Source organism: Vulpes lagopus, chromosome 2 (genome assembly GCF_018345385.1).
Source record: "Vulpes lagopus strain Blue_001 chromosome 2, ASM1834538v1, whole genome shotgun sequence".
Classification (NCBI taxonomy): Eukaryota; Metazoa; Chordata; class Mammalia; order Carnivora; family Canidae; genus Vulpes; species Vulpes lagopus.
In genome coordinates this window covers 156,339,250-156,365,919 of record NC_054825.1, presented here as the reverse complement: position 1 = coordinate 156,365,919, position 26,670 = coordinate 156,339,250, and the positions used below count along the sequence as shown (strand labels likewise).

The 26,670-nt window shown below is 40.1% G+C and overlaps 1 protein-coding gene across 2 annotated transcripts in view; it reads left to right on the top strand.

The window, feature by feature from the left end:
- The first annotated feature begins 4,844 nt into the window (after window positions 1-4,844).
- Window positions 4,845-26,670, top strand: part of MFSD14B (major facilitator superfamily domain containing 14B) — a 72,059-nt gene continuing 50,233 nt past the window's right edge. Inside the window, exons 1-2 of one of the 2 annotated variants that reach the window (XM_041736781.1) lie at window positions 4,845-5,193; window positions 26,329-26,424. In XM_041736781.1, coding sequence (XP_041592715.1) covers window positions 5,086-5,193; window positions 26,329-26,424 — 204 coding nt within the window. In that variant the 5' untranslated portion in view covers window positions 4,845-5,085. The remainder of the gene's footprint in view (window positions 5,194-26,328; window positions 26,425-26,670) is intronic. The other variant, XM_041736774.1, reaches the window with a different exon arrangement.

Here is a 26,670-nt window from a genome sequence, read left to right as displayed (position 1 = left end):
CCTTGGCACAGACATACCAGGTAAGAACAAGAGGAATGCATCCTAACACCTGTTCACAATTCTTTGGGTTGCCACTTGTTCCACCTGTACCTATGAACATTCCTGTCTTCCAAAACAGGATTAACAACACACAATATACTGTAAGAGTCCAGTAAAATGAAGGAGGAAAGACTTCCAATCCATATTAGGGGGTCTTCCTTCCTAAATACAGCCTGTTTGAAACAGTATTAACCTGGCTTAATTAACCTGGCTTAATTTATTCTACAAGCATTTACTGAACATTTCCTATGTTCTGGGCACTGAGCCAGACCGTGGGACTACAAAGATAAGTGAGAGAAGTTCCTTGTTCTAAAGCATATGGTATGATAGAATTCTAAGATGATCCTCACAATTCCTGTACTCTAGTGTGCATACCCTGCATTATCCCTCCACTTGACTGCAGGCAGGACCAGTTAATATAATGGAATATCACTGCTGTGATTAGGCTACCAATAAGTTGTCTTTGGGTTAATCAAAAGGGACATTATCCTGGGTGGACATGATCTACTCAAGTGAGCTATTCATAGGAAGGTGAAGTCTGAGAGAAGTGGGAAGGAGCAAACTGTTGTGGAGAGCACCATTTAGCAAGTAACAGAACCAGCCTCTAGATGCTGAGAGCAGTAGCTGACTAACAGCAAGAATATGGGGCCCTTAGTCATAAGACCACAAGGAAATGAACTCCAGCAATAACTTGAAAGAGCTTGGAAGCAGATCTTTAATTAGCTGAGCTTCCAGATGAATATGGAGTCAGCAGACATTCTGATTTTATCCTTGTGGACCCTCAGCAAAACCAGTGAAACTCTGCCAGATTCTTGACCCACAGACACTGAGATAATACATTGGTGCTGACTGAAGTCACTAAACTTACGGTAATTTGGTATGTTAACAATAGGAAACTAATAAAAAGTGTATAATTCATTATATTATTTTAGATTGGGAAACTGATCTGTTTTATTTTTCTGATTATAAAGGTATACTATTCCATATTCATAGCTCCAGATCAGAAATTTATATGAGGCATGCCTGGGTGGCTCAGTGGTTGAGCATCTGCCTTTGGCTTAGGTCATGATCCCAGGGTCCTGGAATCAAGTTCCACATTGGGGTCTTGCAGGGAATCTGCTTTTCCCTCTGCCTGTGTCTCGGCCTCTCTCTCTGTGTCTTTCATGAATAAATAAATAAAATCTTAAAAGAAATTTATACCAAATACATTCTTAATTCTAGAGCCAATCATTTTTTTAAAAGGTTTTATTTATTTGCTCATGAAAGACACACACACAGAGAGAGAGAGAGAGAGAGAGAGAGAGAGAGAGAGAAAGGCAGAGACACAGGCAGAGGGAGAAGCAGGCTCCATGCAGGGAGCCCGATGTGGGACTTGACCCTGGGTCTCCAGGATCAGGGCCTGGGCTGAAGGCGGCGCTAAACCGCTGAGCCACCCGGGCTGCCCAAGCCAATCATTATTAAAGAAAGAACTTTCATTTTTTTTTGATCGTGTCTAAAAAGATCAAACACATTGTTTTACAATCTTTCTATGCTGCAGTATTGTATGCATATCCTTCTATACTATTTCATGTTGTTATCTTTAAAAATCAAGAAAGATAAAAGGTAGTACTTCCCAACGGTGTCCTACACATCTACAAGGTATTTTTTTTTTTAAGATTTTATTTATATATTCATGAGAGACAAACACACAGAGAGAGAGGCAGAGACACAGGCGGAGGGAGAAGCAGGCTCCATGCAGGGAGCCCAATGCGGGACTCCCGGGACCCCAGGATCACTCCCCGGGCCAAAGGGGTGCCAAACCACTGAGCCACCCAGGAATCCCCCTCTACAAGGTATTAATCAGTATTTCAAGAATAAAAGTGTTTGAGAAACACTACTTACTATATGTTCTCTAGGGAAAATCATGATATCCATCAGCATATTAAAACTAGAGGAGGGCAGCCTAGGTGGCTCAGCGGTTTAGCCCACCTTCAGCTCAGGGCATGATCCTGGAGACCCGGGATGGAGTCCCATGTCAGGCTCCCTGCATGAAGCCTGCTTCTCCCTCTGCCTCTCTCTGTCTCTGTCTCTCTGTCTCATGAATAAATAAAATCTTAAAAAAAAAATAAAGCTAGAGGAAATCTGGCAACAAAAAAAGAAAACATTTTAATTTTGTTATTATTTAACACACAGTTATTTCCTACCAGGGGAAGACTTTTCCTCCTGCAAACCTATTAACAGAAGAACATCTTTCCATTAATAATATGAATTCAAACGACAGAGATATCTAAACCACTTTTGGATGAAATAAGGTAACACATGTATCTTTCAGTTACTTTCCTAGAGTCTAAGATGTTGAATTAAATTATGTGGACTCCCAGGTCTTTGACTTTGATTAGTGCACAATTAATGAAGAGGTAAGGGTAAGGGTCTATTTAATTCCTATGGTATAGCTCTCAACATAATGTAATTATACAATTCACCTTTTAAAAATTACTTTTATGAGTCTCCAGATGAAAGGACCAGACCTCACAGTACCATCATCAATACAGTGTTATATTTATGGCAATGCATTTTAAGCAGGATTTTCATAAACTGGTATGCATTTGGAGGATAATCAGGAAAGATGGCAGGTTATTCTTGACATTTTAAACAACTGCAATAACACATTTTTGTGTAGATATAGAGGGTAGAAGGATAAAAGCATAGCTGAAACAGGCAAGCAGTCTTTGGCTCAATAAAAGTATATAATTCCAAAAAATTAAAGCCTTCCATAAGTGAACTTGGTGTGTTATATCCCTTCTCTGGCTATATTTAAGTAGAGGTTAGATGACAACCTGCCTGAGATATTGTTGGGAAATTTCGTACTCTCAATTTCATACTGGTGAGTTCTAAAATCCCATCAGTCTTCTATTGTGAACTAAAGAGTCTTCAATCAAGGCCAAGTAGCAACAAGTCCCTGCATTAAGAGGCAATCCAGGTTGGTCACCAGAGATCAAGAAAAGAACGGTGTTCTCTCAGGAAAAACCAATTTTGGAGATTCATGTGCTTTGGGAGGCAATGTCTGAACAGAAAGTCTAAATTAAGCTATAGTTCTGTACACCAAGAGCTATGAACTAAATTGTATCCTCTCCCAAAATTCATATGTTGAAGCCTTAACCCCTAAAGTGATGCTATTTAGAGATACGGCCTTTTGAGAGATAGGTTTGGATGAGATCATGGAGGCAGGAGTGCTCATGATAGATTTGTATCCTTATCAGAGAAACCAGAGAGCTTGTCCTTGTGAGAACACAGTAAGGTGGCCAGGAAAAAAAGCTCTCAGCATAATCTGACTACTGGCACCTTGAGCTCAGACTTCCAGCCGTTTGAACTGTAAGAAATAAATTTCTGTTGTTTAAGCCATCCAGTCTTTGGTACTTTGTTGTAGCAGCCTGAGGTGACTCAGACACCAAAGTTCTACTAGCTCAAGGCCTGGGAGGCACCTAGCCAGTGTGCAGACTATGTCAGAACACACAAAAATCTTTAGGATTGTGCACGAACTGTTTGAAACGTTAACTTTAAAAGTAAGGCTGTCAGTTATTTTACCAGCAAAAAATGGGCTTATTGAGAAATATCAGAGAATTGCAATCCAGGGCAAGAAAGCAAGGTAGTGTGTCAAAACCACAGACTAGCCCCAAGAACCCAGAAGAGGAAGATTCTCTTACAGGGAAAGTTGGGAGGGCTGTTACCAACAGCAAGTCCACTGGAGGAAACCAGGAGATTGAGTATAATGGCTTTTCACCGGTGGGGCTGTTGAAGCTTGGGAGAGAACATTTCTCCCTCCTGCTGGAATAATGCTAAAGCAAAGCAGCATGGACTTGCAGGGTGTGTCTCTTCCCATTGGGTTTACAGGTGCCAGGATGTGGTGGGGCATGAGACCTCCCCCTTCTGGCTTCCTTTTATTAACTCTCTCAGAAATAACACAAGTTGTAAATCAATAGTGGACTGATTGGTCTTATTTCATTGTTAAATCCATCTGGGTCTCCCCAAGAAGGAGAAAGGCATAAGGTCTTCGGGGTTTCAAGGTATTCCTCTTCTTTCAAGGAGGACTGAATGCTCAACCATCTACCAGGACAAAGTATTCTAACTATATTTGTTCTTCAAACTGGTGCGGCAGCCCTGCCTGTTAGCTTTGTAGCTACCAAGTTACAAAGTAGGATGTACCGTTTCACAAAGTCTCACGACAGTGTAGCTTCCTCCTTCTGCACATCTTCACCTAGCCTCGAGCCACTATCCCTACTTCACACATGAAGTTCTGTGATTCTAGCTATCAGTTCATACTCGCCCTGCTGGAACCATGGGCCTGCATGTTCCCAATACCGCCCTTCCCGCGCATCCCACAGCCTGAGCTCTCCAGCAGCTTCGTTAGAGTTCGGAGAGGAACAGAACACGTTCGTTACAGTGCACGTAGCACTTTCCCGGTTCTGGATTCCAGACCTTGTCGGAACGTGTCCATTTCTGTACCTGGTGAGGACGCCAGGAATCATTCCAGAGGAGCCCTCGTTACAAAAACCCCGCGCATGTAGGACGGTTTGCCAGACTGGGCGGTGTCGCAGGAAACAGAGAGCGCAGCCGGCTTCCGTTGCGGCGGTCCTGGGGGATGACGTCCTTCCGGCGCGCGGCGAGGTCCGGAAGCCCCCGCGGCTCCAGAGACCTGGAGGCCCAGCCCGAGGTGGGCGGGGCGCTGCCTGAGCCCTTCGGCGCGGGCCGGGAGCTAAGGCGGGAGCTGAGGCGCGGGGCGGGGCTTCCTGAGCGTCCTGGGGCCGCTGACGCCGCTGGCAGCCACCACAATCGCAGTGGCTGCGGCGGGTGCCTCCGGCGGCCTCTGCAGCTGCGCTCGGATCCTCACCTCCTCAGCGGCTCCAGCTCCAGCCGCCCTTACAGCCCTCGGCGTCGCCGCTGGCGCCGCCGCCCGACCCGCAGGCCGCCGCGGGCCGCAGAGCCCATGAGGGCGCGGGCCCCGCCGCCGCTTCCGCGGCGTCGCCGTCGCCCCGGAGCGTCCCGAGCCGGCGCGGGCATGGCCGCGGCATGAGCGAGGAGCCGCCGCCGGAGCCGGAGGACCAGACGGCGTCTGTGCCCGCGGCGGGAGCCATGCCGGAGAAGCGCCCGGGCGCGCAGGCCGCCGGCGGCATCTCGGTGAGCACGAGCGCGGGTCCTGGCCGCGGCGCTCGGCCCGAGGCCCCAGACTAGGGGAGGCTGGGCGGGGTTGGGGTACCGGGCTGCAGGGCCGGGGCGCGGCCCGGGGCTGAAGTTCAGGGCCGGGGCCGGGGTGCGGGGCTGGGGCACGGGGCCAGAGCTAAGGTGCAGGGCCGGCGTGCGGGGCGGCGGCCGGGGCGGGGGTGCGGGGTCAGGGCTGAGGTACAGGGCTGGGGTGCGGGGCGGCAGCCGGGGCGGGGGTGCGGAGCCAGGCGCTGCGTCCCTCGGGGCTTGGGGAGACGTGCAGTGTCCGCGTCGGCTCCGGCTCTCGGAAAGCCGGTCCATTCCGGGCTCAGCCATTGGACTCCTTCAGTGCTGGACTTTCCTAGCGCCGCTCGTCGGCTGACGGAACTCGGTGGTGGTGGGGGTGGTTGTCGTTTCAAAGAACGCTAGACACGGGGCTGAGTATAAGTAATTTAGTTCTTTCGGGAATTTGCAGACGTGCGACTGGCCGAGCCTAAATAGATGTGTGTGGGCCTTTGGGACCGTGGTTCGGCCCTCCGCCAGGGAAGTTGGCGATGCGGGCTGGGCAGCGAGCGCCTCGGCTCCCGCCTCCTCTGGACGGTGGGAGGGCGGATCTCGGAGCTATAGCCGCGGCTCTGGAGCCCTGACTTCACGGGCCTGCGTTCGGGAGAACAGGCTTGGTTGGTGGCGCTGTGCTTTGCTGTGGTAAAGTAAGCCTAGAGAGCCAGTCACTTCTTAAAGACCTTTTTTTTTTTTGTCTTGTCTATTTAGGACAGGAAATATAGCAACTAACCCCGAGAAAACTAGAAATTTTGAGAAAATTAAATGTATGCAGTTTCAGCAGACATACCTCTATTTGCTTTTAACCAATGCTGCATGATTATTGTTTGGTGATGGGAGTCCCCATTAGTAGAATTGGGGGTCGGCGGTGAAATCGAAGGAGCAGTAGGTAGAACGGAGCCAGAAGAGCTGGTTTCTAGTCTTAGTTCTGTGGGAACCAGGCTGCACTATCAAGGTCCCGACACAACCCTGCTTCTCAGTGCCCGATCTTTCTGAGAGCTTAGCAATGTTGTAGGACCCTCCTTGCTCAAGTGAGGTCTTATTTTTGAAAAAGCGTTAGGGGTTCCTCATTTCAAAGAAACATTTTGTAAAGAGAATTTTATTTGGGGGGGGGGGGGAGGAAATTCCAGAGAATTGGTTTTTCTCGATTTGTTTTTAATTATTTAAAAAGTAGATTTGTCATCTCCCCCCACCCCCCAAACTAAACCAAACTGCCAGGTCCTTCTTCTATCCTTGAATTGACAGACCATAATTACCAACCAGAGGCCATGCTAGTAACATGAGAGGTAGCCTCCTTCATCTCTCTCTGTGCCCACAACATTGAGTGCATTACTAAGTCTAGCAGATTTTACCAGGCCGAGATTTTTTTTTTTTAATTTTTATTTATTTATGATAGTCACACACAGAGAGAGAGAGAGAGGCAGAGACACAGGCAGAGGGAGAAGCAGGCTCTATGCACCGGGAGCCCGACGTGGGATTCGATCCCGAGGCTCCAGGATCGCGCCCTGGGCCAAAGGCAGGCGCCAAACCGCTGCGCCACCCAGGGATCCCACCAGGCCGAGATTTTAAGTTATTTTTTTCTCTGCATCCCTATGGTTCATTTCCTTAGCATTTTGACTTAGATTCTGACTTATCTCTTGGGGCCTTTACTTACATTATCATTGGCCTGTTGTCCATAATGTCAGCATGACCTCACATGTAAATATGATAATTACTGCTGTCTTTAAGTTTTTTCATTGGCTCCCTTTGGTTTATAGGATAAAAAAAATAACCTGGCAGGTTGAAGCAGTATAGCAGAGTGATTAGGTGAGCATGCTTGGAATCCCATTTCCTGCCTTTTATTACCTGCATAACTTTGGGCAAATTACATAACTTTTCCCAACTAATAATAGTATTTACCACAGAGGATTGTAAGGGTTACTGTAATCTTGCATTGAGTAAGTTCTCAGTAAATATTAGCTGTTATTAGTTCTCAGTATTTTTGGCATGAATGATTGATCAGAATATATAGGTGATTCCTGGCAGTCATTTACTAAAAATTAAAGTTGCTAATTTTATGTGCTTAGAGCTGGAACTTTTGAGGGATGTCTACTCAAGGAAACTTAGACTCTTTCCCTAATTCCTTCTCCTGATGCTAATCAGAGGTTAGGGGCACAGGTACATTTCTGTCCAGTTCCTAGTCTCTGAAGATGCACGGAGTCAGTATTAATAAATGGTGATCAATACTGTCTTGAGTTTTCTTTTTATTTTTTTTTATATTATTTATTTATTCATGGGAGACCGAGAGAGAGAGAGAGAGAGAGAGAGGCAGAGACACAGGCAGAGGGAGAAACAGGCTCCCCACAGGGAGGCTCATGTTGGGGACTTGATCCCCGAATCAGGATCATGCCCAGAGCCAAAGGCAGGCGCCCAACCGCTGAGCCACCCAGGTGTCCCAGAGTTTTCTTGATGCTTGCTGTGCTTAGTGAAATGACTAGCATGGGCAGATGGCAGAGTTCAGACACTGGTGCTTTTGGGAATGTATGGTGGCTGGGAAAACAAATGAATGCCTTTAATCATATAGGTTCATGTTGTATGCTGGTACCCCCAAATTATGCATCTTTCCTGCTTGCACTTTCTGTTTAGTATCACTTCTAGGAGCTATGTTCTCCAGCCTCCATGACTTGATTTCATTTAATGTATTGGAATTTCCTTACTGCTTGATTCTAGTGACACTCATGGTTTCAGGTTCTTAGATGCTAATAATTATGGGAAGACTGCCCAGTGCACAGGGAACCTGCCGACAACTTATTTCAACCTTGTTTGGCAAAGAGATGTATTGACCTGAAGAGATTGGTGGAAAAATGTGTTGACTTGAGTAACAGAAGGGAATCAAGTATTTGCTCAAGAGATCATTGCCTTGTAGAAAAGGGATCTGTGTTTAGCAAATAATTTCTTGTTTTATTATTCCCTCTTTTCTCTATCCTTCCCTAATCATGTGTGTACAAACAACTTGAGGTGTTTTATCAGAATTGTTTGCATTATCATTAAATGTATATTTTCCATTATACTTAGCCTTCGTAGCCAGGTAAGGGAAAATATTTTTTGGCATCATTTACCCATGAGCATCTGATGAAAATAAGGATTTGCTGCAAAGAAAACCCAACTAAGTTTAGCATACTATTTCAGGATGTTCTTGGACTCCCAGAAGCCAATGCCTGGAAATGGGTTAAGAGCCCTAATACAAGGCCTCTTAGGATTAATATTTTTCTGGTGACATTTGATGTCTCAGAAATAGATTTTCCTAAGACTGTTTTGGAGGGTTTTCTATTAAGGCTAATTTTGATTTTTGAGAGCAAGAATATTATTTATTACGTAGACAAAACAAATAATCCTGAAGAGCAGCTTCAGGTTAAAAAAAAAAAAACACTAAAGGACACTTGGGTGGCTAAACACTAAAACAACTGTGTTATGTTTGTAAAAAGATAAAAGAGGTTCTAGGAACATACTAGAGAACAATTAACTTTAAGCTATTTTTTTTTAAGGTTTTATTTATTCATGAGAGACCAGAAAGAGGCCAGACCTAGGCAGAAGAGAAGCAGGCTCCCTGCAGGGAGCCTGATGTGGGACTCGATCCCACAACCCCAGGATCATGACCTGAGCCACCCAGACTTCCCAACTATAAGCTTTCAATTCTTTCTGGACACTGTTAGGGAACAGTATGATCATTTCAATAACAAAATAGTACTGGGATATTGGCATAACAACTTCTCTTGAGTAAATTATAGGAGATAAGGGGAGAAACTCAAAGCATTTGTGAGCATTGTTAATACTGCAATTTAGAAAGGCAAATAATATGTGGTGCTTTCAAAGAAACTATTATATTTCATATTTAGAATTGTACAAATTTCTGGTCAGTTTACTATCATCACAGCTAGCCTTTGTCATAACACAGGGTTATCCTTGCTGCTGTGTTGTTCTCAGGCCTGGTATATAGGCAGGATTTTGTAGACACTGCTTCTTAGGATATTTGAACATCCTTTCCCACCATTTTTCTTACTAGATTAAATCTTTGAAGATATGGACTACAGCTGTGCATCTTTTAATCTGAAGTAGTTTAGGAGACGATCAATAAAAATCAATAAAGAAGTTATTCAATCTAGCTTTAAGCCAGTTTTTTGAACTTAACAATGACATAAGCTTGTCTTTTAGTTTTTTTCTTTTTTCTTTTTTTTTTTTTTGCTTATCATTTATTTTTATACAATGTGCTTTGGCATTATACAACAAGTTGGGGAGTGCTGGTTTCTATTCTCTGAAGGTTTTGTGTAGTATTGATAAAATAATTATAGAACTTTATGCCTTTTAGGCGGGGGTAATGTAGTTGTATAACAATCTGGGCCTACTATTTGATTTTTTTGTTTGTTTTACTAAGTTGTATTTTGGTAGGAATTTGTCCATTTCACCTTCAAATTAATTGGCATCAAGTTGTTCCTAATAGCTTCTTAATCCTTTTTAAACTACCAGAAGATCCTTACTGTTTTTATTGTTGACAATGGTAATTTTCACTTTATCTTTTAAAAAAGTAATTTTCTAGGGTATTCTAGTCATTAGTTCTGCAAGTGGTAATAATTTTGTTTCTTCTGTATTTCTGTTATATGAACTAGAATATCCAGGGAAGGGTTCAGTAGTAATGGTAAAAGTACACAACTTTCTCTTCATAATACATTTTTTCATTGTTAAGGATGCTGTAACTATATGTATGAGATAAATATGCTTTATTACATGATGGAGGCATCTTTTTATTTCTCATTCTTTCTTGCATGTGTTCTCCCTCTCCTCTCCCCTCCTTCCTTCCAGTTCAGTGTCTCATAGAACCCTCACCAGTAGGTTACGAAGTCTAACACATGCCCAGGAGAGATTGTGGCGTAGTAAGGGCATTGCTTAATGAGAATTGGAGAGAAATGTGTCGTTAATACCTGTAATCAACTGTAATAAGTAACCTGCTAAAGCATGTAATATCTGTGAAGTTATGTCAACTTTTCTTTAGCTGCCTGGCTTTTTAATACATAGTTCTCTGTTTGCTTATATATTTTTTTTGAGATTTTTTAATTTTATTTATTCATAGAGACACACAGAGAGAGAGGCAGAGACATAGGCAGAGGAAGAAGCAGGCTCCATGTAGGGAGCCCGACGTGGGACTCGATCCTGGGTCTCCAGGATCACGCCCTGGGCTGCAGGCTGCGCTAAACCGCTGCGCCACCAGGGCTGCCCTGTATTTGCTTATATTTCTAAAATACCTTTATTGAAGTAAAATTGACGTAGTAAAAACTATGTTTAGAGAGTACAAGTTTGTGTTTTGACATGCGTATACACTTGTGAAATCATTACCACAATCAAGATAGGGAATATATCCATTACTCCCAGAAATCTCCTTGTGCCCATTTTTTTTTTTTTAAGATTTTATTTGTTTATTCACAAGAGACATGCAGAGAGAGAGAGAGAGAGGCAGAGACACAGGCAGAGGGAGAAGCAGGTTCCATGCAGGGTGCCCGACATGGGACTCGATCCCTGGTCCCCAGAATCAGGGCCTGGGCTGAAGGCGGCCCTAAACCACTGAGGCACCCAGGCTGCCCTCTTTGTGCCCATTTTTACATCCTCTCTCCACCTACCCCCCAGGCAATCATTTATCTACTTTCTGCTACTATATATTAATTCTAATTTTTTAGCATATACTCTTTTTCGTTTTGCTTTCTTTTCCTCTGTATAAATCATTTCGAGATTTATCCATGTTGTATATAAATCAGTGCGTTCCCATTCTTTAGTGCAATAGAATTGCTACTAAGTAGTAGTATTCCATTATATGGTTGTACTACAATTTGTCCATTCAGCATTAATGAACATTTGGTTTATCACCAAGTTTTGACTAGTATAAATAAAGTTGTTATATAACTTTATTTATACTGGCATTTGTCTGCCAGTCTTTGTATGGGAAATACTTTTATAAGAGTGGAATGGCTGAATTATATGGTAGGTGTATTGTTTAAATTTTTTAAAAAACTGCCAAACCATTCTCTAAAGTTATTGTGCAGTTTTACATGATCACTAACACTATGAGAGTTCCATTTCTTCAACATTCTCGACATTTAGTTTAAGCTCTTGTAATAGATCCTTAATAGTGGTATCGTACTGTGTTTTAATTTGTATGCCCCTATGGCTAATGATATTCAACATCTTTCCATAAATTTGCCATCTTCGTATCCTCTTGGTGAAGTGTCTGTTTAGGTCTTGCCTATTTTTGTTGTTGTTAGGTTGTTTATTAAAATAGATTTTTGAGAGTCCTTTTATATTTGGGATGTGAGTCCTTTATCAGATATATACTTTGCAAATATTTTCTTCCAAGCTGTGTTTTTAGAAGAGCAGTTTTTGATTTTGATGAAATTTATTAATTGGTTCTTTTATGGATAGTGTTTTTGGTTTTAGATTTAAGAAATGGTTATTTAACTCATCATAAGGATTTCCTTCTATGTTTTTAGGAGGTTTTTTGATTTTACAATTAGGTTTATGACCATTTTGAATTAGTTTATAATATACAAAGTCAAAGTGTGGATGGAAGTTCATTTTTTGTGTATGGATAACTGATTTTTGCATGATTTGTTGAAGAGACTTTTTTTTAAAGATTTTATTTGAAAGAAAGAGCATGTGGTGGGGAGGGGTACAAGGGAAGAAGGAGAGAGAGAATCTTGAGCAGACTCAGAGCCAAGTTCAGAGCCTGCCAAGTTCAGAGCCTGCCAAGTTCAGAGCCTGTCATAGGGCTCAGTCCCACAACCCCAAGATCATGACCTGAGTAGAAACTAAAGAGTCCACTGCTTAACCAACTGAGCCACCTATGTGCCCCCAAAAGACTTTTTTATTTTCTAAATTGTGTTTGCACTGTAGTCAAAATTCACTTAACCCAGATATGTGTCCATATATTCTGGATTCTTTGTTTCATCTATTTGTATCAGTACCACAAATCTGTATTACTGGAGGTATGTAATACTTGAAACAAATAGTGTTAGGCTTCCAACTTTTCTTTTAAATTGTTTTGGCTATTCTAGGTGCTTTGCATTTTAGAACTATAGAATCAGATTGTAGACTTCTACAAAAACAAAAACCCGGGCAGCTCAGTGGTTTCCCGCCAGCTTCAGCCCAGGGTGGGATCCTGGAGACCCCAGATCGAGTCCCGCATCGGGCTCCCTGCATAGAGCCTGCTTCTCCCTCTGCCTGTGTCTCTGCCTCTCTCTCTCTCTCTCTCTCTCTCTCTTTCTTTCTCTCTCTCTTTGACTCTCGTGAATAAATAAAATCTTTAAAAACAAAAACCCGTGCTTCTATTTCATTGGGATTGTGTTGGCTCTGAAGATCTGTTTGGAAATAATTGAAGACAACATTGAGTCTTCTCATCCATGAAGGAGGGACTGCTCCATTTATTTTAGATCTTATTTAAAATTTTCCACCTATGTTTTGTAGTTTTCAGCATATAGGTCTTTCACATTGTCAGATTATACCCTATTTCATATATTTTTTTATTTCACATTTTTTGATGCTGTTGTACATAATAGCATAAACATATGAAAAAATGTAAACTCGGGATCCCTGGGTGGCGCAGCGGTTTAGCGCTTGCCTTTGGCCCAGGGCGCGATCCTGGAGACCCGGAATCGAATCCCACGTTGGGCTCCTGGTGCATGGAGCCTGCTTCTCCCTCTGCCTATGTCTCTGCCTCTCTCTCTCTCTCTCTGTGTGACCATCATAAATAATAAATAATAAAAAAAAAGTGTTAAAAAAAAGAAAAAATGTAAACTCTTAAATTCAGATTCACAATTGTTGCCAATATATAGAAATATAGTTGATTTAAGAAATTTTTAATATTGCAATATAATACACATAGCATAAAATTGACTGTTTTAAGTTTTTTTTTTCCCTTTATTTAAGTAGGCTCCACTGTGGGGCTGAACTCACAACCCTGAGATCAAGACCTGAGCTGAGATCTAGTCTGATGCTTAACTCACTAAGCCACCCTGGCACCCCTTAATTTTTTTTTTTTTAAGATTTATTTATTTATTTGAGAGCGTGAGAGAGAGCATGAGCAAGGGGACGGTCAGAGAGGGAAGCAGACTCCCCACTGAGCAGGACACCCAATGTGGGGCTCCATCCCAGGACCCCAGGATCATGATCTGAGCCAAAGGCAGATGCTTAACCAACTGAGCCACCCAGGGGCCCCAACCGCTTAAGTATTTTTAAGTGTGCAGTTTAGTAGTGTTGAATATATTTATGTTATTGTGAAACCATTCTCTAGAATTTTTCAGTTTGTCTAAACTAAACCTCTACATCCATTACATAGCATTTACCCTGTCCCCCATTCCCTAATAACTGCCTTTCTGCTTTTAGTTTCTATAAGTTTGACTACTCTAGATACCTCATATATAAGTAAAATCATACACTATCTTTTTGTGACACTCAGCATAATGTCCTCAGTGTTGTTGTTGACACACGTTGAAATATGTTTTAAGATTGTTGAAGCCATGTGTAGTGTGTCTCAGAATTTCCTTTGAGACTGAATAGTATTCCATTTTATGTATATGCTGCATTTTGTTTCTCCTTTTATGTGCTGAGTATTTCATTGCTTCCTTTTTTTTTTTTTTAACTATTGCGAATATTGCCACTGTGAACATGATTGTACAAATAAATATCTCTTTGAGACCCTGCTTTGAATTCTTTTGGATACCTACCCAGAAGTGGAATTGCTGGATCATTGGATAATTCCATTTTTGATTTTTGAGGTACCGCTATGCTTTTTCCCTTTGTGGCTGCACCATTTTAAATTCATACCAACATTGCACAAGGGTTCCAATATCTCTACATCCACACCACACCTGTCATTTTCTGGGTTTTGTTTTGTTTTGGAGAGTAACCATCCTGATGAATAGGAGGTACTATCTCATTTTGATTTTGCATTTCACTAATAATTAGTGATCTTGAGCATCTTTTCATATCTTATTGGCCATTTGTATATCTTCTTTGGAAGAAATACAAGTTTTTTGCTCACTTTTTTTTTTTTTTAAGATTTTATTTATTTATTTATTCATGAGACACAGAAAGAGGCAGAGACACAGGCAGAGGGAGAAGCAGGCTCCTCACTGGGAGCCCGATGTGGGACTCGATCCTGGGACTCCAGGATCACGCCCTCAGCCCAAGGGAGGTGCTAAACAGCTGAGCCACCCAGGGATCCCTTTGCTCATTTTCAAATTAGGTGGTGGTTGTTGTTATTTTGAGTTATAGTGGTTCTTGATAAATTATGGAAATTACCTTCTGATCAGATACAGGCATTGCAAATATTTTCTCCATAGGTTGTCTATTCATTCTGTTAATGGTATCCTTTGATGTGCAGAAGTTTTAAATTTTGGTAACATCCAATTTATTTGTCTTTACTTTTGCTGTCTCTTTTTTTGCGGGGGATATCATTGTCAAATGCAGTGTTATGAAGCTTTCCCTTTATGTCATTTTGTAAAAGTTTTATGTCTTATATTCAGGGTTTTGGTTCATTTTAAAACTTTCTGATTTTGATGCAGCACAATGTCTACTTTTTCTTTTATTGCTTGTTTCTTTTGTTGCTTTGGAGTCATGTCTAAGAATCTATGACCAAATCCAAGATTTACCTCTGTTTTCTTCCAGGAGCTTTGTGGTTTTAGCTTAGATCTGATGGCGTATATGGCGTAACTTTTGTATATGGCGTAAGGTAGGGTTCCAGCTTACATGTGGAAATTCAGTTGTTTCAGTGTCATTTGTTGAAGAAGCTATTCTTTTTTATTGGATTTGGCACTTTTGCCAAAAAAGCAGGACATAGATTCAAGGGTTTATTTGTGGAAACTCAGTTCTAGTAGGTTGGTGTATATGACAGCCTCTCTCTTCCGCTTTCATGTGGACAAAGTCATTTGACATTTACTGTGTACTGTGATCTTTGAGTTGGGGAATCATGTTTGGGACAAATGGGAGTAGCTTTCAACCTTATATTTTTCCAGTTGAAAGCAGATGACTTGATTGACAAAAGCTAGATGCTGGTTCATCTGGTGTTTTCTGGTGACGTCGAGAAAGCAGGTCAGGAGTTTGGTGGAGATTGTTCTTTTGCCCAGATACACACTAGCCAGGCCACACTAGTTTGGAAAAGGGGGTGGGTGGGTGGGTAAGTAAAAGGCTGCACTTTGCCTGAGGAACTGTCTACATTTGGCTCCTGCACCTCTTTCTCAGGTTGCCGCAGTCCAGGACACCTGTCATATGTATGTGCTGATTTCCATTTGTGGAGAACTTTGGCCTCTCTGAGAAAGGTGGTATAAGTATTATAGTGGTTAGTAACTTGCACTCTGGAGATGAGTGATTCTCTGGCTGGAATACTGGCTTAGGCACTTAGTAACTGTGCAACTTGGGCGAGTTATTTGATTCTCTGCATCTGAGTTTTGTCATCTATAAAATGGGAATAATAATAGTTTCTATCGCAATTCAGTAAAGATAAAATGGTAGGATCTGTAATTTGCTTTGATCAGGTCTTGGCATGGTGTCTGTTGGTGCTTCTGCTGCTATTGTAGGCTAACTTTTTCTGCTGTAATTACTGTGGCTGGAACTCCCAATACTGCGTTGTATACAGTGTTGAAAGCAAACATCCTCTTCATGTTCCTGATCTTAAAACAAACGTTTTTTTCAGCCTTTCACCTAGTGACTGTGATATTAGGTGTGGATTTTTTCCTATGTGCCATTTACCATATTGAGATAATTTCTTCTACTTTTTAAGAATTTTCATCATGAAGAGCTGTTAATTTTGTCAAATGCTTTTTCTGCATTAGTGGAAATGATCCTGTGTCCATTCCCCCCCCCACTTCATTTTAATGTGGTGTGTTCTGTTGATTGATTTTCATATGTGAACTTTTCTTATATTCCAGGAATGAATCTCACTTGGCCATAGTTATTAGAGCCCTTTATTTTTTTTTTAAGATTTATTTTTATTTATTTATTCATGATAGAGAGAGAGAGAGAGGCAGAGACACAGGAGGAGGGAGAAGCAGGCTCCATGCCAGGAGCCCGACGCGGGACTCCAGGATCGCGCCCTGGGCCAAAGGCAGGTGTGAAACCGCTGAGCCACCCAGGGATCCCTATTAGAGCCCTTTAAATAGGCTGCCGAATTTAGTTTGCTAGTATCCTGTTAAGGATTTTTGTATCGTTAGCATAAGGGAAATTAATCTGCACTATTTCTTGCATCTTTTTCTTTGGTACAGGTAAATGCTTTTTCTTCACAGAATGTGTTAGGAAGTGTTCCCTCTTCATTTTTGAGAGGACTTTGAGAGTGATGGACGTTTGGTCTTGTTTAAATGTTTGGTAGAATTTACCAATGAAGCCATGAAATCCAGGACTTTTCTTTATTGGGAGATTTTTGATCACTGTTCCAATACTGTTACTAGTTCTAGGTATATTCATATATCCTATTTCTTTATGATTCAGTCTTAGTAGACTTTTCTAGGAATTTGTCCATTTCATCTAGATTATCCAATCCATTGGCTTACAATTGCTGATAAATATTTCACTTCGAATTTTAGAAATTTAAATCTTCCCTCTATTTCTTGTGGCCAGTCTCAATAAGGATTTGTTAATTTTTTAATAGTTTCATTATTTTTTGAAAGTATGATAGTTTGATAATTCTCTGTTGCTTTTCTGTTCACTGTTGTATTTATTCCTGCTGTAACCCATTATTATTTACTTTTTCTTGCTTTGGTTTAGTTTTGCTTTTCTGGTTTCTTACGGTGAAAAGTTAGGTTATTGATAGCGGATTTTTTTTCCTTTTTTTTTTTTTTTTAATAATAAGGCATTTACAACTATAAACTTCCCTGTAAGCACTGCTTTAACTGAATTCAACAAACTTTGATATGTTGTTTTTATTTTTATTCATCTGAAAGTTTCGTGACCTTCCTTGTGATTTCTTATTTGACCTATAGCTATTTAGGTGCATATTGTTTAATTTCCATGTATCTGTGAATTTTCCATATTTCTTTATGTTACTGATTTCTGGTTTTATTACATTGTGGTCAAAAGAATGTAGTTTATATGATTTCAGTCTTTTTAATTTATTTAAACTTGTTTTATGGTATTTTTGTGTACACATGAGAAGAATGTATTGCTGTAGTTGGGTGGGGTGATCGGTAAATATTTGTTAGGTTTACTTAATGTAGTGTTATTAAAATCTTTGCTTCTGTTGAACTTCTGATTGTTTTATCCATTATTATAAGTGGGCATGGAAGTCTCTAACTATTATTGTTGAATTATCTGTTTGTGCCATTTATTTTTAAAGCGTATAAGTGCCAGTAGGTGAGGGAGAATGAATGATTTTATATTACATCATATAAATATCTTTGATTCTGTGAAGAAGTCCTATAAATAAACATGAAAGATTCCATTCTCCAATGAAAAAATATGCGAAGGAATGAACAGTTTGTAGACAAATAAAAATAACTTTCAGAAAAGTATAGGGAGAAAGTTCTACTTCTCTTGTAATCACAGAAGTGCAAAATAAAATGATATAAACATTAAATAAACATTAAATAAACAATAAACATTAAAAAGTCTAACTAGAAAATGCTTAAAAATTATTTGCAGTCTTAGGATATGGGGAGACAGGTATTCTTAAACACTGTTAATGGTACCACAAGTAGCTCTTACAATTTTTTTTTTACAACCTCTTTGAAGCTTTTTAGTTTTCCTACATTTTGTTATGAATACTCCCCCATATTCATCACCCTACTTCAACAGTTGTGTATCTCATCATGCAGCAAATAACCTTTGATTCTCTTTGTGATGTTATAATTGATCAGGTTTAAGGAAGTCTTGTCAGCTTAATTCCCTTATAAAGTAACATATCAGCTTTTACCTAACGGTTTTAATAGCCATTAGTGGTTGTTGCCTAAATTGACTATATTAGTGAGGTTACAAAGTGGCAAGATTTTTTTTTTTTAAATTTATGATCGTCACACACAGGGAGAGAGAGAGAGAGAGAGAGGCAAAGACATAGGCAGAGGGAGAAGCAGGCTCCATGCACCGGGAGCCCGACGTGGGATTCGATCCCAGGTCTCCAGGATCGCGCCCTGGGACAAAGGCAGGCGTCAGATCGCTGCGCCACCCAGGGATCCCACAAAGTGGCAAGATTTTAAGTTAATCATTCCTTCATTCATTATCAAAATTCCTAAAAAGAACTTTTCCTAGTCAAATATTTGGTTATCCTAGGATACAGAAGAGCGGGATAAATGCTTCCTTTTTCCATTTTCCTTATTTAGCAGTTTTCAGAATGATGGCTTGGTTTTCTAGCATCCTCCAAAGATTGATGAACTTGTAAAATTGAACACATATGATATGTTTCAATCCATGGCAGATATTACTCTTTTACTCAGTCTTTGTCCAGTAGTAATTCCTCAGGTTGGCTCCTGAATCCTTTTGATGTGACTATAGTTTTCAGTAACATCTTTGCTTTTGGCAAGATAGGTTCCAGAATCAAATAAATTTCTTGCCCCAAACCTGGAATCAGCTTTGTCCAAAAAGCCCCATTTTCTTTTAGTGGGAAATGATATTCGAAGAACAGAATCTTGGGCCATAAGGGGTGTTTACACCTGTATGGTTGCTAATTTTTTCTAGGTCTTTTCAGTGGCTAGAACTAGAAAATTTTAACTGTTTTCTCATTAAGGTAATGTATATCATAGTGTGTATATTTTCTTAAACCAAATTTAGAATTTCAAATTTTTCTATTTTGATTTTATATTTGTATCTTCTCTATTACAAGGGAAATCTTGGTTCTTAGTGACAATAGCATAGTAACTTGTTTATTGTATTCTTATATTTGAAAGTTTCAGAATATAAAAACATTATTACTACCAACATTACTTAAAACGGTTTAAGGTTTGATTTTCTTTTTACCCTTAGAATATAGCTTCTAAGGATATTCATTCAGATTTGGTGTTTTAAAGCAGCTGAACCACAACTCGATAAATAGGTATGTTTGACATATTTAATTTGGATTTGATTTTGTTTTAGAATTAGCTAAAAGATTTACCTGGTTCCAAAGTTTAAAGTATCAAGAAACATATGGAATCTAGCTTCCATCCTGTCACTTTAACTCCCTTCTCTCCTTCCGGTATGTAATAGCTTGGATGCTTATTTTTCTTGACATCTTGTGTTTTGTTTAAGCAAATGTGTAAGCATTCATATTCACATATTCTTCAGTCCTCCCAGTTATAAAAGATACTGTACATTACACATATTCTGTACCTTGCTTTTTGTTTGGCTACTATGGTAGCCATATGCACATGACACCTCATATTTTTGCCATATTGTCTTATGACAAATCCCTAGAGTGGGGTTGTTGCTTCAGAAGATAAATATGTAAGTATTGCCACATTGTACCATTTCTCATCCCCATTAGCAGTGTGTGGTCATATTGTCAAACTTCTGAAATTTTTGCCATTCCAATAGTGAGGAATTATGTCTAACTATAGCTTGATTTTGCATTTTTCTTATTATGAATAAAGTTGAAGGGCTATTTGATATCTTATTCTATGAACTGTTCATATCTCTTGCCCAACTTTTTGTTGGGTTGTTAGTCTTTATCTTCTTTATTTTTTTTTTTAAGAAACATTTTATGTTAGAGGTATTAACTGACATAGTAAGTTGAAGTAGTTTTTTTCACCCACAGTATGTACAGCTTTTAAATATATATATATTTTATTTATTTATTTAGAATGCACATGAGCAGGGGGAGGGGCAGAGGGAGAATGGGAGACTCAAGCAGACTGTTGATTGTGGAGCCAATGTGGGGCTGGATGGATCTCACAACCCTGAGATCAAGACCTGAGCCAAAACCAAGAGTCTGTTGCTTAACCTGCTGAGCCCTCCAGGTGCCCCTATACAGCTTTTTGATTACAATTGTAATTTTATTACAATTGAATAAATAAAAAGCAATATATTCACATAATGGAGTATTATATGGCCATAAAATTGAATGATGGGGCAGCCCAGGTGGCTCAGCATTTTAGCGCCACCTTCAGCCCAGGGCGTGATCTTGGAGATTCAAGATCAAGTCCCACATCAGGCTCCCTGCATGGAGCCTGCTTCTACCTCTGCCTGTGTCTCTGCCTCTCTCTCTCTCTTTCTCTATTTCTGTCTCATGAATAAATAAATAAAATCTTAAAAAAAAATTGAATGATGAACATGGATGATTCTTGAAAACATGCTAAATGGAGGAAGCAAGGCACAGTAGGCAACATATTATATGATTCAATTTGTGAATTCCATTTAATATGACTCCAGAATACACAAATCCATAGAGATAGAGTACATTAGTCATTGCTACGAAATGGGGTGAGGAGAGAATGGGGAGTGACTGCTGATGGATATTAGGTTTCTTTTTGGGGTAATGAAAATATTCCAGAACTAGATAATGGTGGTAATTTTACAACCTGTGAATATACCAAGAAACATTGACCTGTACACTTGAAAACGGCTAATGTAATGGAATGTGAATTATAGCTGAAGAAAAAATTAAAAATGCATATCCTCAATCTAATAATGAGAGTATTAAAACAAATTCAAATTGAAGGGCATTCTACAAAATGACTGGTAAAGAATATATCAGTGGTTCTCAAAAGTGTAAAGATCACGAAAGTAAAAAAATAAAAGCCTTAGTAGCTATCTCAGATTGGAATAATCCAAGAAAACATGAGAACAAAATGCAGTGCTAAGTCCTGGGTTAGATCCTAAATCAGGAAAAAGAAAACATTAGTGGGGAAAATGGTGACATTCATATAACACATATAAATTAGCTAAAGTAGTATAGCAATGTTAATTTCTAGGTTTGGGTAATAGTACCATAGTTATCAAAGACATTAATATTTGAGGAAGTTTGGCGAAGGATATACCAGAACCCTGTGCTGGTTTTGCAACTTTTCTGTAGGTTTTAAGTTGTTTTAAAATAGAGGTGACTGGGTGGTTCAGTTGGTGGAGCATCCGACTCTTAGTTTCAGCTCAGATCATCATCTCAGGGTCTCTCTCCCTTTCCCTCCACCTGCGGCCCCCCCCCCCCCCATTCAGTGTTTAATATTTCCTATGATGGGTAGTATACAGACAGTCTTTTTTTTTTTTAATTTTTATTTATTTATGATAGTTACAGAGAGAGAGAGAGAGACAGAGACACAGGCAGAGGGAGAAGCAGGCTCCATGCCCGGGACCCCGACGTGGGATTCGATCCCGGGTCTCCAGGATCGCGCCCTGGGCCAAAGGCAGGCGCCAAACCGCTGCGCCACCCAGGGATCCCAGACAGTCTTTTAAACACAATACTGGGGACCATGCCTTTTATTCACCTACAAGCTAACTTCAGTATGCTAGGAAAATCACGAGTTCACACTCTGGAGTGAGGGCCTTTTGGCTCCACTTTAGAGAAGTTTCCCTGTGTTGATTTTCAAGTATGTGTGGGCTGAGGGATGAGATTAGAGAACTGTAAAAGGGATCTCAAGACAGTTTTAAGAGTTTAAACTTAAACATGAGGGCAGAGGAGGGGACTTTATCACTTGAGGATTGCTACATAAAGCCAAATTTAGTGGCCTTAAAACAGCAACCATTAATGACCGTTGTTTGGGCTAGCTCAGCTTGGGGTTCTTCACTGGATTTGTTTGGAGTTACTTGTGCTTCTGTAGTCATCTGCAAGCTTGATGCAGTTGTTGGATTTAAGACGGCCTTGCTCCTCTGTCAGGCAGTTGGTAATAGCTGTTCACTGGTTGGCCTAGGTGGCCTTAGTAGGGAGGACTTCATATGCTTTCATCCTCCTGTGTCTAGAAGGTGTTTTCATGTGGTCTTGAAGGCCTCTGGAGGCTAGGTTCAGACGTCCATGTTGTCCCTTCACCTGACATCTGTTGGTCAGAGCAAGTTGTAAAGCCAGCCCAGATCCAGGGATATGGAGAAATAGACTCCACTTTCTGTTGGCATACACAGCATAGTCACATTGCAAAAAGATTACATGCACAGGAATGAAGTTCAGAATTTGTAGCTCAGTTTCTGCCGTCTTCTGCAGGTATCATAGGATGACATGTATATTTTATTTTAGAGTGATCACTCTGAGTATAGTATCAAGAAAGATTTGGAGAAGGCAGGGAAGTGAAGTCAGGGTAGGGTTAAGAGACTGTTGCAGTTGCCTGTGGGAGAGATGGTAGGATGAATGTATAAGGACATCACCACATATTTATCATCTAAACATCTCAAGATCTGTACTGATTTATAAAGGGGCAAATGGAGAGAAAAGACATTGAACTGACCCAGAGAGGCTGCACTAGATTAGGTTCAACTAGAAATGATTGGTTAGGTTTTGTTAAAGTTTTTCTGATTAGCTCAGATAATTTAGGGGAGAAACTTGTGATACTGTTTTTATCAGCATACTGGCCACCAAGACCTTAGAAAGAATTGGAGGGAATGCAGATTTATTTTTGTCACCTTCTTATATCCAGTTGCCCACACTAAGTTCCCACCTTACCAAGGCCTGCCTGCCTGTCATACTACATTTCTCTTATGTAGCACTGGTATTGGCTAGGAATAAATGATAGTTTAGTTAAAGTAATTTATGTAGAGGTGAGAATAAGAAGGTGTGCGTTTTAGAACAGGTGTTTGTTAAACAATTTCTAGTTGATGCATCTAAACCTATATATAACATGTAAACAAAAAGGTTATCTGTTTTTTTGGTGTTAAGATAACATAATATCCTAAAGATGTATCACACAGATTAAAGTGTTTATCTGTTTTTATGTTTACTCAGCATTGCTGCCACATGGATCTCTATCTCAGTGGTCTCCCTAAATAGAGCTTCATTGCTGACGAAAGCAACAAACCATAGAAACTGCAAATGAGAAATAGGATTGCCTTCTTATGCTTCCTACTGTGTGCTATTTTCAGAGTTTTTTGAGATTCTTGTATGCATGATGCTTAATAAATAAAACGAATGATTCAAGAGCAATAAATAGTTGGGATATTTATTGACATGTTCACCCAGTGTTTGGAAGCAATTGTTCTGTAGTGTGGGATGGGTGACTATCAGAATTTTTACCCAAATAACTAGAAATTATTAGTAATGCATATAGGCTGATTTACTTTTTTTCATTTTTGCCACCACTTCTACATTTTTTCTGTAGATTTTAAAACAGATTCTGAACATACTTTTCATTTCACAGATACATTAGTGTGTATCTCTAAGAGAAGGATCTTTAAAAAACACACCTTACTTCAATACTATTATTACAAGGAGTCTGCTTCTTTAGTATTAGCTAATAACCCAATCCGTTTTCAAATTTCCATGATTGTCTCACAATTGCCTTTTTTTCCAGGTAGTTTGTGTTAAACTCCAAAGTCTCACATACTGATTTTGGTTAATATTTCTAAATTTCTTTTAATCTATATTCAAACATAGTTCTCCCTCCTTTTCCTTTTTCTTTTTTTTTCTTTGCCCATATTGAAGAAACTGGGCCTCTGCTTCAAAAATGTTTCTACATTTTAGGTTTTGCTGTTTAAAAAGATCAGAGAAAAGATGTTCGTCTCAGAAGAAGAGATCCTTCTTCCATATTTTGTGGATTGCTTATTACTTTAGTGGGGTGAGAGAAGGGCTATTTGGATACATCATTGAACAAAGACAAAAATAATTTCCTTCATAGCATTTAAATTACCATTCCATGGGCAGAAGACAAAAATGAATTACGAAGTTTGTTGGAAATCCTCTAGAAAACAATAAGAACATAACAAGGAGGTAGGGAGATGTTGGACAAGTGGGGTGTGGGGTGAATGCCCTGGACATTTCGGAGAGTGGAGCAGAGGAGTTGCCAGGCTCTGACTTCTATTTAAATGGGGCATGGTACTGGCAGCCCAGGTGGCTCAGCATTTTAGTGCCTGCCTTCGGCCCAGGCCAGGATCCTGGAGACCCAGGATTGAGTCCCGTGTCTGGCTCCCTGCATGGAGCCTGCTTCTCCCTCTGCCTGTGTTTCTGCATGTATCTCTGCCTCTCTCCATCTTTCTCTCTGGTCTCTCATGAATAAATAAATAAAATCTTTAAAAATAAATAAATAAATGGGGGCATGGTGGCTGATGTGCAGTGGGTGAAGGAGCAAATGTAGGAAGCTACTCTAATCTAGACAAGAGATGCTAGAGGACTAGACGGAAGGCAGTGTGGGGAGAGCAAGGGTGATAGCCAAGTTTCCATGTCTTAGCAGCTGGGTCTCAGAAAGCTAAATCACAGGCAGATGCTAAAGAGTTGCTGCCATTTCCATGCACTATTCTCTTAGTAAAGGACTATGGAAATCTAGTACTTTTTGAAGGTTATGTTCAAGGGCTTTTGGCTTGGAGAGTTGAGTTCTTACATGCTTAAATATTCTTTTAAACTTTGTACAATGCTTTCTGTTTTTGTAATTGTCTTATTTAATGGCTTTTAAAAGTAGTTTTCATTGGACATTGTGAAAATTTAGAAATTTACAAGTTTGTATTTTTAATAACATTTGTTCTTGGCTCTTTGAAAATTTTCAAAACTACAAAAAAATAAAAAGTAAAATTATATTCCTTTCATCTAAATTCAGCAGTTAGCATTTTGTGACATTTGCTTTAGGAACTATGTATGTACCAATTTTTTTTCCCCAAACCATTTGACAGTTGCAGAAATCGAGAACACCTGTATGATTATTTTATATAAAGTCCATATTCAGATTTTATCCTTTTGCTCCCCTTCCCCCAGGATCCAGTCCAAGATCCCCCATTTTGTTGTGGCTCTGCCCTCCTTCAATATGCATGAGTCTCCTTACCTTCACTTTCATCTTTTATGACCTTGACATTTTTAAGGAGACCAAGCCAGTTGTCTTGTAGAATGTCCCACAATTGGGATTTGTCTGATCAATCATTTCCTTATGATTAGATTCCAGTCAAGTGATGCAGATTTACTTCTGCCTTTTTATTATTATTATTTTATTTATTTATTCATGAGAGAGAGGCAGAGACACAGGGAGAGGGAGAAGCAGGATCCCTGTGGGGAGCCCAATATGGGACTTGATCCCAGGACTCCGGGATCATGACCTGAGCCAAAGGCACATGCCCAACCATTGAGCCACCCAGGTGCCTTCTTTATAACTTTTAAAGACTTAAAAATATTAAGCATAGACATAGCATGGATTTTACTGCAGGCATCACTTCCAGTTACTACCAAGTGGTAGGTAGCAAAGCATGCTAAATCGATTTATTTCCGGAAGTCATAAGCTGCAGACAACTAGCAGAATAGACAGTCTTCAAATGTGACAGAAACAGGGGTACCTGGGCGGCTCAGTGGTTGAGGGTCTGCCTTTGGCTTGGCTCATGATCCCCAGGTCCTAGAATTGAGTCCTGTGTCGGGCTCCACACAGGGAGTCTGCTTATCCCTCTGCCCATGTCTTTTTTTTTTATCTCTCATGAATAAATAAAATCTTGAAAAACAAAAAAACCCCAAATGTAACAGAAACAAAAAGCTGGATATTGACACCTTAGTATGGACTCTGTTTTCCTTATTCTTTCTCCCCCATCATTTAAATTATCTGTGATGCCCCTGAAGCTTTTGAGCAAGTGACCTACATGCCTGCCTTTCTCTTTACATAAAAGGCCAAGTTGCTGAGGAACACATTGTTAGCAAGAGATAGAATAGTCAGGTCTTAGAACCTCAGTCTCTTAAAGACCCGGTTGATTCTCAGCCAAAGCTCAGTTATTTGTGTTGATGGGACAAGTAAAAAGTTTATAACTTTGGCATCTTCTATGATTAGGCAAGATTCATTCATCAGGGATGGCACAGAATGAAGTTTCATCTTATATAATATAGGTAGGTCCTAAGTTTATTTTATACAGCATTTTTTCATACAGTATTTTTTGTTGTTGTTAGATACCATTTTAGCAAAATGGATCTTGTATCTGTCTGCTTTTTTTTTTTTTTTCTGTCTGCTGTTTTTCATAATAACTTTCTTCCTTTTTTAGCTACAAGGCTTTGGCAGACCAAGTGTATACCATGCTGCTGTTGTCATCTTCCTAGAATTCTTTGCGTGGGGCTTGTTGACAACTCCAATGTTAACTGTAAGTATTGCTAAACAGGTCCTTGTCTTGAAAGCAGAAGAGAGGTTCTTAAGCATATATTCTAAGGGCCAAATGTCTACCTATGTGTTTGAGAGAAACACTGGGCAGCAGTTTAAGACTGCTTATTCTACTGGTTTGTATCCACTGTGTAGACTGAACTACCTGCAACAAAACACCTGGGCTGCATGTTAAATATTCTTGGAAGTTCTGTGGGTGAAATGTATGTATTTAGGAAGACCATAGAGA